The sequence below is a fragment of the Echinops telfairi genome, unplaced genomic scaffold, assembly GCF_000313985.2.
Source record: "Echinops telfairi isolate 266 unplaced genomic scaffold, ASM31398v2 ScPeMD7_1;HRSCAF=3_0, whole genome shotgun sequence".
Lineage (NCBI taxonomy): Eukaryota > Metazoa > Chordata > Mammalia > Afrosoricida > Tenrecidae > Echinops > Echinops telfairi.
Window position 1 is genome coordinate 19,787,295 of NW_022103896.1, and position 10,000 is coordinate 19,797,294.

General features: G+C 46.1%; 1 protein-coding gene across 3 annotated transcripts in view; it reads left to right on the forward strand.

Annotated features, from left to right (window-relative positions):
* ENPP2 (ectonucleotide pyrophosphatase/phosphodiesterase 2) overlaps positions 1 to 10,000 on the forward strand; it is a 131,633-nt gene that overhangs the window by 41,213 nt on the left and 80,420 nt on the right. For 2 of the 3 annotated variants that reach the window (XM_045287462.1, XM_045287468.1), the window contains exons 1-2: positions 811 to 913; positions 1,349 to 1,451. In XM_045287462.1, the coding sequence (XP_045143397.1) occupies positions 881 to 913; positions 1,349 to 1,451 (136 nt within the window). In that variant the 5' untranslated portion in view covers positions 811 to 880. Of the gene's footprint in view, positions 1 to 810; positions 914 to 1,348; positions 1,452 to 10,000 lie in introns of those variants that run through there. The other variant, XM_045287464.1, reaches the window with a different exon arrangement.

The window sequence follows — 10,000 nt, forward strand, 5'->3', positions numbered from 1 at the left end:
AAGCTGGCGGCTTTGGGGGCAAGAGGCAGACCCTAAAGCTGTTTGTGTTCTTTCTCCTCACCCCCACCCTCTCCCCACCGCCCAGCCCATAGAGCAGGCCTTTCAGCTGCTTGGCTGGCATGCCCAGAAATTTGATAAAAGTTACTTCTCTAAACCGGGCGCGCGGAGGGGATGGGGAGGGGGGGAGAAATAATGTATCTCTTGCCTTCGTTACAAGCCCGGGCGATTTCAAGTTGAGAAAACACTTGAGGAGTCAGGAGGCGCTGAGGATGTGGCCTGAGGGACAGGGCGGTTTTTAAGCAGGCAGATAAGGAAATTCACGGGAAAGACCGGGATCGTTGTTCAGTTGATGAACTTTACAGCTTCCTTGGTTGAAGAAGGGAGAAGAGATGAGGGGTGGGGGGTGGGGTGCGATTGGTTCTGTGCATGGAATGGCTGTCTTTGTAAACTTTGGAAGCATCAATCTGCGACTTGGAACCGCGGCTCGGCTTCATTTTGCTCGGGTCAAAGGCATTTGGTTTCTGTTTGGAAGCTCCTGGTTTTCCAGGGAAGGCGAATGCGCGTGCACGGCCGGCCTGGCCACAGCTCCGCGAGAGCCCCACGTCGCCAGCGGAAACCACATGAAAGAGTCTGTGGGTTGGGGCGGGCCCGATAAGGGGGTGGCGAGGGGGCGGGAGGGTGCTGCAGCCCCTTCGGCTCCGCGCGGCGATTGGGGGACCGGCTCTGATGACATCAAGCCGCGGACCAATCAGAGGAGCCTGTCAACCTCCCAGGTGGGATTACTTGTAGTTAACAGTCTGGACCCACAGCCCCAAAGCAGTCCCTTCGGTGCAGGGCAGCGGAGCCGACCGGGGCGCGCTTTGCAAGAACCCGCTTCACCATGGCCGGGAGAAGCGCTTTCCAATCGCCCCAGGTAGGGCTGCGACGGCCGGGCACGCGCTTGACCGTCAGGATCGCTTTCTGAACGACTTTGGGTTTCGTGATTTTAATTTTAAACGTAATTTTAAACGAAGACAGCGCTTTCTGATGCTTTTGGGAAGTTGTAGGGCTAGGTTGAAGTCATTTGAATCGTCTTCATATCATTTCATTAGTACTAAGTGTGGACCGAATCAAGTGATATGAAGGCGATTCATACGATTTCAACCTCTCCCCTTAATCCTACAATTTCCCAAATGCAGCAAAATGTGCTGCCTTCGTTTTTGTTTTTTTAAGAAACAAACAAAATCGCTAAGAAATTTCCATGGGGGTCAGTTCTACTCTGTCACATGGAGTCGCGCTTAGATGAACGGCAGGGCGCCAACCTGCAACAAAAGCTGCATTTGACAACTTGATTCCTCTGTTCCCGTAGCTGCCATCCCTGTTCACTGTTGTCATTGGAGTCCACCTCTGTCTGGGACACACACTGAATAGGATGAAGCGCGCAGAAGGATGGGACGAAGGCCCCCCTACAGGTAAGTGCATAAGCACATTAAGAAATTCATCTTTAGGCTAGTCTTGCAGTTTAAACTAATTTAGTCCTAGATTTCTCTGGCATGAGCTCTGCCTGCCGGTCGTCCAGGTGAGAGAATGGTTTTCTTAAAAGAACAGTTATGATTGCTTCACGATCTCGCTGGCTCTTTAGCTTTTCTGCACTCTGAAATGTATACATGTTCCAAGAAAGTCTAAGCCCTTTGTTGATAGACATCCAAGATCAAGATGGGAGTGATCAGACCAGGTATTGGTTTAATATTGGAGATACACGAGCAGTGGTTTTGTTGCCAAGTGACAGGGCGCACTATTTGCCCCCAGAAAGTTCGATGTGGGAAACATTGAAACAAGGAAATAAAAAGGGCAAGTGATGACATTTCAGAAACTCGGGCTCCATCAGATTCAAGTTCTCCCAGAGCAGGAAACACACTGGGTCCAGAGCGGTGCTTATGGCAGGGCTGACTTGCTCCCACCTTTCTGTTGGCAGAGGGGAAGTCACCTTGATTGAACGCAGGGAACTGGGGTGAAAGGGTTGCCTTTTACCAGCTGCAGACTGGGGGTTCTCCTGAAGGAGCGCCTGTGCGTGTGAGGGGGCTTTGCTCACCAGCTCTGCAGTCATGAGTTGATTAATTTCCTGGACATTGGCGCTGCTGATGGTTTTATGAACAAAACTTTACCTTTTAAGTAATGACCACTCTAGTGGATATATATATATCCATATATATATGTCCATATTCATATATACATCTCCATACTTTTTCTGACATCCCAGCCTACTCGTCCACCTCTCCGTGCACTTTGTGTTTCTTGGCATTGCTCGACTGGAGTGCTGAGAGAGATTACTCCTCTGTTCAGCCAGCACCAGCTTTTATGATTGACCACGTCACGATACACTGGTCGGTGGAGTGCCATACCTTCTTCACATCAAGTGTACAGCTTTTGAGTCAGGCCGGCGTGTTGGAAGAACCCTGTTAGAAGCGGATTTAGGGAGGTGAAGTGGGGTGTGATCGAGGTGTGGAGTGAGAAAATAAATCATAAAAAATGGAAGCCCCAGGCAGCCAACTGGACAAAATGAATCATCGTCTTCTTCTTTAAAAAAGTAAAATCCAAACAAACGTTTTTGGTTGTGTTTTCAGTGAAAATTTACATAGTATATTAGGCTCCCTGATACAAATAAAAAAAAAATAGTTCCGTGCCATGGCTTGCCATTTTTCCAGCGTGTCAACGCTCCCGTGATTCGCGCTGTTTCCGTGGGTCTCCTATTGTTAATTGTTCAAGAAAGCAAATCATTCCTGGGTCTTATTGTTTACTTTATAAGCCAGTCTACTAGTTGGCTGAAAGGTGGCCTGCAGAAATAGCCATAATTCCAAGTTCAAAGGGTATCTTTGCGTATAAAGGTTACCGTATATACGTGAGGATAAGCCGACCCAAATATCAGCTGAGGCACCTAATTTTACCACAAGAATTGCATAAAAAATGTGCTGAAAAACTCGGCTTATACACAAGTATATACGGTATCTTTCCTCCAATCTGTTTGTCCAGTAGGTTTGGCCTTTTTTTTTTTTTTTTTAGGAGTTTGAATTTTCTGCATCTTGTATCCTGGACTTTCAATTATATCCCTGGTCAGAACAGTCGGTAGCGGTAGCAGGGCACCATCTAGTACTTCTGGTTTCAGATTAGAAGAGACTGTGCATTGTGTGGGCTATTAGTCCTGTGGACTACTTTCTTCTTTGTACCTTTTGATTTCTTCTGTCTTTTTTGCTCCACGTGAAAAGAGTCCTAGAATTGTATCTTGGGTGACCATTTTTCAAGCTCTTAAAACCCCCTATATTACTCATCAAAGTAGGGTATAGAACACTATCTTTGTGAACTATGTTCTGCCAGCATGAGAAGTCTTCGTTCTCCACTGAGGTTATGGTCTCAAGCCTTTTAGCCCAGAAAAGCAATCATGTGAAATGTTTGGTTATGCCTCGTAAGCCCCTGGGCTCCCTATAGCTGTGTTATATTTGTGGATGGAAGGTGGAGGAGCTCAAAGAGTTGGACAAATTGCATGACTTTTCAACTCCATATTTCCTTGAACGTTCTTAAGCCCCATCATAGATGCAGCACACATCAATGTGTCTAGACATATGCCTACAGATGCATCTGTACATGTACGTGAATTGGCTTACATATGCCTGTTTATGCCTATATATGTATCCATAACTACCTTGTTAACCACACACCCAGTGTTTGCTTCTTTTTCTGCTTTTGGTGCTGTAAAATTATATATGTTACAGCATCTACTGAAACTGTCCCTTTTTCTCAGGTAGTTCTTTTTTTTAATTCTTTTTATCGGGGGCTCATACAACTCTTATCACAATCCATACATACATCAATGTGTAAAGCACATTTGTACATTCATTGCCCTCATCATTCTCAAAACATTTGCTTTCCACTTGGGCTCTTGGAATCAGCTCCTCATTTTTCCTCCTCCCTCCCAGCTCCTCCCTCTCTCATGAGCACTTGATAATTTATAAATTATTATTTTATCATATCTTACACTGCCTGACATTTCCCTTCACCCACTTTACTGTTGTGCATCCCCCAGGGAGGAGGTTATATGTAGATCCTTATAATCAGTTCTCCCTTTCTACCCCACCTTCCCACCACCCTCCCGGTATCATCACTCTCACCACTGGTCCTGAGGAGTTCATCTTTCCTGGATTCTCTGTGTTTCCAGTTCCTATCTGCACCACTGAACATCCTCTGTTGTAACCAAGTTTGTAAGGTAGAATTGGGATCATGATAGTGTGTGTGTGTGTGTGGGCGGGGGGAAGCATGTAAAAACTAGAGGAAAGTTGTGTGTTTCATCGATGCTACACTGCACCCTGAGTGACTCATCTCCTCCCTGCTACCCCTCTGCAAAGGGATGTCCAGTTGCCTACAGATGGGCATTGGGTCCCCACCCCGCACTCCTCATTCACGATGATATGATTTAAAAAAAAATTATTTTATTGGGGGCTCGTACAATTCTTATCACAATCCATACATACATCCATTATGTCAAGCACATATGCACATTCGCTGCCCTCATCATTCTCCAAACATTTGCCTTCTACTCTAGCCGCTAATAGCAGCTGCCCATTTTCCCCCTCCCTCCCCACTCTCCCTCCCTTAGATGATATGATTTTTTTGTTCTTTGGTGCTTGACACCTGGTCCCTTCGACACTTCGTGGTCACACAGGCTGGTGTGCTTCTTCCATGTGGGTTTTGTTGCTTATCAGCTAGATGGCTGCTTGTTTACCTTCAAGCCTTTAAGACCCCAGGTGCTATATTTTCTCTGGTCCTTCTTAGTGTCCCTGTTTATCTTGGTCATGTTGACATCAACCACAGTTGGGATTGTCTTTCCCTTCATCAATGTGACGAGGGTCTACTATGTAGGGAGTGCCTCCTCCTCCCTGCCCCTCCCAGGCACCCCTGGCAACCATCACAGAACTCTGTTTTCTGTGTATCTCTTCGTGACATTGCTATCACAGGGGGTCCATGCGACTTATGTCTTTTTACAAGTGATTTATTTCACTCGGAATAGTGTCCTCTGGATTCCTCCATGTTATAAGATGTCTCGCAGACTCCTCCTTCTAATGTGTCATTTTGACGAATGTCGTTGTACATGTGTACCACGATATGTTTATTCATCCACCGAGGGGCACGTCGTTTGCTTCCTTCTCTTTGGCTCTTGTGAGTGAGGCCACAACGCACACTGGTATGCACACGGCGATTCATATTGCCGCCCTTATGTTTCTGGGACCGATGTCCATATTTCCAGGACATGTGCCCATGAGTGAGTTGGTTGGGTCCTATGGGATCTTGGTCTTGTTTCTGAGGCCACTCCAATCTGTTTATCGTCCCCATTCCATCTTACAGCCCTGCCGGCAGTGAATGAGCGATCTCATCCCCGCTCAGCCTTTGTTATTTTCTGGAATTTTGAAATATTAAAAAAAGTAAATCGTTTCCACTTTTGCCAGGGCATCTCATGATAGTTTTGATGGAATATGAATTGTCTTGCAGTGAGGCGGGGAGCCCAGGGGGTGTAGTGGGTGATGGGTTAGACTTGCTAGCTGCAAGGTCAGAGTTCAAAACTGCCAGCTGCCCCAGTGGAGGAAGATGAGGCTTCCTGTTCCCATCAAGAGTTACAGTCTCTGAAACCCACAGGGCCAGTTCCACCCTGACCTCGAGGGCTGCCACGCGTTTGTTGATTTTGAGCTTATCTGGGGAAGGGGAGACCGTCTTCTGCTCAGGAAGGAATGCTTCCCAGGCCCAGAGAATCCTGTGTGGATGGGTCGCCCAGGCTGTCTTCCAGGCCTCTTCCTGGTGGAGATAAGCATAACTCCCATTGATCCTGACCAGGGCTGCACAGACCCGGAATCGGATCCTTAGGACGTCCTGGAGGAACGAGAGCAGCTCAGAGGCCACTGGAGGAGCTTTTGTGTGCACCCTTCAAGGGGCTGTTTTGTTCACTCTCTTCTTATATTTTGTGGTGGGTGCTTGTCACTGTAGAATCAGCCCTGGCACGTGATGCCCCTGTGTGCAGTCGAGCTGCCCTCCATAGGGCCTCCTTCCATTCCAACTCGGCCTGGTTTTAAACAGCCAACCTTTTGGCAGGTAGCAGAGAGCTTAACCGTTTGTGCCACCCGGGGTCAGTCTTCTTAGATGGCTTCGGGGCGTGAAATGTTGTGTAATGATTGTTCAGTTGTTTTCACGTAGCCGAGTCACTAGTTGTTTTCCAAGTTAGCAACATCAGAAAGCAGTCAGAACGTTCCAGACTGGCATCTTGGTGACTCGGGGTCTCGTTTTGGATCCACGTACTGGCTGGGAAGGAGCCCTGGTGGCCTGGTGAGTTCTGAGTTGGGCTGCTAACTGCAAGGTCAGCAGTTTGAAACCGTCAGCAGCTTCACAGGAGAAAGACAAGACTTCCCTCTCTGTTAAAGAGTTACAGTCTTGGAAACTCACTGGCGCACTTCTCAAAGGGTATGGGGTCTCTATGAGTCACCGTAGACGAGATGGCAGTGAGTTTGTGATCTTTTCACATGATAAGAAACAGTTATTAGAAGGGATGTATCAGTGCCACTTTTAGAAACATCGAGAGTAAAACAAATTATAATAAACGGGGGTTTAAGTGGAGAGAAAATGTTTTGAGAATGATGAGGACAATGAATGTACAAATGCGCTTTACACAATTGATATGTATATGGATTGTGATGGGAGTTGTATGAGCCCCTAATAAAATGATTTTTAAAAAAATCTCAGCCCCCCCAATATCATGATCCCAATTCTGCCTTGCAAATCTGGCTAGACCAGAGGATGTACATTGGTACAGATGGCAACTTGAAACACGGAATCCTGGATAGATGACTTCATCAGGACCAGCGGTGAGAGGGGCGAGGCCTGGAGGGTGAAGGGAATGTGGGGTAGAAGGGGGGAACCAATGACAAGAATCTAAGTATAGCCTCCTCCCTGGGGAATGGACAGCAGAGAAGAGGGCAGAGGGAGACGTCGGACAGGGTAACTTATGACAAATCTATAAAAATTTATGAATTATGAAGGGTTCAGGAGGGAGAGGGAGAGGGGAGGGAGGGGGAAAATGAGCAAACGATATTGAGGGCTAAAGTAGAGGGCAAATGTTTTGAGATTGATGAGGACAACAGGTGTACATAGGTGGTGGCTCAATGGATGTATGTATGGACTGTGATTAGAAATGTACGAGCCCTCAATAAAATAATTAAAAAAAAAGAATAATGAGGGTAACAAATGTACGAATGTGCTTTATACAATTGATGTATGTATGGATTGTGATGAGTTGTATGAGCCCCCAATTATAAAAAAAAGATTAAAAAAAATAAATAAAAATCTCAGTGGTCAGGAATATATTATACACACTGACTCCTGAAAATGCCATTTAATCAAATCATTAATAAGTTTGGCCTTTGTGGTAACTTTTACACTAATATATCGTACATTTATACCTAAGGGACGCTTATGCTTGCCAGCTGACAGGTGTAGAGTCTCAGCTTTAGGGTCTCTGTCAGCAGCCATGGCCTTTTAAAATTTGCCATTTTTTTTTGATGTCACTGACCTGCTGTTTCAGGTGCCAAGCTTGGTTTCTCCTGAATAAGGGCCCCCCCAAGGTATTTTGGAAACTGGGTAAAAGCAAAGACTCGTCAGTCGTCAGCACTTGTTTTGTAAGGATCCAAGTGCCTGGAAAGGTTTTCGTGCAAGCACTGCCTTTGGTTGTTCAGCCCAGTGATTGGCAAAGCCTTCCCATCAGAGAACTTTTTAAGAGACCACTGGGAGGAAAAGGGGCGCTGCCCGTTTTCAACAACATTGTCAGGCTCCTGAGACATTCTAGGAAGCGCGGTGCTTCCAGGTTGTTTCCCCAAGTGGAAGAAACACGAAAGACATCCATCCGTGGCCAGCTTCAGACTGACGGCACGGAGGCCTTCGTTTAAAGGCATGCTGCTCCTTGTTTGGTCCAGGCTACTTTGGGGCGCTCTTCGCAGGGGCTGAGAATATTTGGCACCTCTCTCTGTGCTTGCAGCTGCCCTAGGGACTGGGCTGGTGGTTTCAAGGCGGTGGGACTCCAAGCAAATGGTTCTAATTAATTAACCGGCACACTTGTTAGCGGGATGTCTTGGTGGTGCCTAGTAGTGATCGATTGGAAGGACTTGTAGGATAAGATTGTGTGTCTACCACATGATGAACGACCTACAGATTGAAGAGGAACTTTGAAATAAGCCTAGTGCATGATAGTTCAGGGGATAAAAGGCACGGGCACAGAGGTACACACATTAGATGGCTGGAATATTCTTTCAAAGGGAGTGCAAGTAAGGAGTATCACTCCATTGGACGCCTTTGCCTCATATGTCTAATGTGGTCGGTTTGGTCTGCCTTTAACTCTGTGGGTGTGCTTGTGAGTGCACACTCATGTCCTCTTATGGGGCGGCGGGGTGTGCATTTGACTGAAGGTGGATGGTCTTCATGCTCCTCCTTCTCCAAGGGAAAATCCCTCTTTGAGTTCTAGGCCATCTCTTACTTGAAAGACAAGGGGACATTTGTGAGCTTGTGAACAGATGGTTGTTCACGGAGACTTGAAAGCTCATCTTAGTCATCTCACTTTTAGTGGCTTGAAAGGGAAGTGTAAAAGCGGGTGAGTGAAATGCATGGATGCATCCGCACGAGTCAGGCTTTTTCTTTGTGAATCACAGAAGACACAGAACATGGAACCGGGACTAAGATAGAAGGCTTACTTTTACCTGCTGCCTTTAGGAGCCTCATTGTGCAATGTAAAATGACTGCAGCAGAGGGACAACAAGATAGAGAAGACTAGAACAGACCGAAGGATAAGCCTTATTCTCTGGGAACCTGTCTCAGGACTTTATGCTAACTCTTGAGGCAGAAACCAAGGGGACATTGAACTCAGTGGAAGGAAATGATTGGAGTTTAAGTGAATGGAAAGGATCAGACTTTGAGTTAGATGATCTGAATTTAAGTGATCTGTCATTTTTATGTACGATATAAGATACAAGAGAAAAGGGGTGTACACATCAAAACACGGAGGGAGAAAATGAAATAGGGTCAGAAAATAAATCCACTAAAAAAGAGAGACACAGACACACAATTGCCAACGACATTTCTTTTTTCATTATCATAAATACATAAATGTATATGTTCTTAGAAATAGAAGAAGAAAAGGAAGAAATCATCTCGATTTAAGTCTAAGGATTTAGGTCCCAGATGTTCCTCATTCCTTGAGAACTCCAAAACGAATGGGGTTTTGAAGTGGCGGGTTTTCGTGTGTCTTAAAAACCCTAGGGTCCCTTTTCTGGTCCCCATACCCGACATCCCAGCCTTCAGTAGAGTTTAATGAGGAATCTGGAATTAACAAAAATTCACCAGTCTTCCCCAATTCCATGCTTTAAATGAGCGTCTAACCTTTGGAACCTGTGAACCCCAAATAGGAACAGGTTAATGGAAAAGATGCTGTAATTTTGGCTGATGGCCTTTTAGCCAGGCCTTTGCTACCTAGGGTTAGGTCTGGCTGGTAAACAGTAGTCCCCGCCACAGGATGATCCCACATGCTTCCGAGTTTAGGACTGCTCTCCCAGGGCTGTCTGTGGCTGCTTGTTCAGGACGGAGATTGCCCGGGCTTTTTATTTTTTCTGAGATGCTTCTGTGTGGACTTGAATTTTAGTGGCTGAGCATGTTAACCATCACCACCAGGCAGAGACTTTCAAACTGAAGCGGAGAGCCCTGATTTTCCCATTTGGGAAATAAGAATAAGGTTGCCTTTATGTCCCCCCCCCCCCAAAAAAAAAAAAGTGTGAAAGAGAAATGCCATCTTAAGACTGATGAGAATGAGAAGATGTGAATGATAGATTGATAGGGTTGGCTTCCCTTCCATTAAGTTGGGAAGTGCGTGTCTGAATCAGTATCTTGTCAAGTTAACCAGACCTGCTATTTAAAATGGCAGCTTTACAGTGTTTGGCAGCAGATC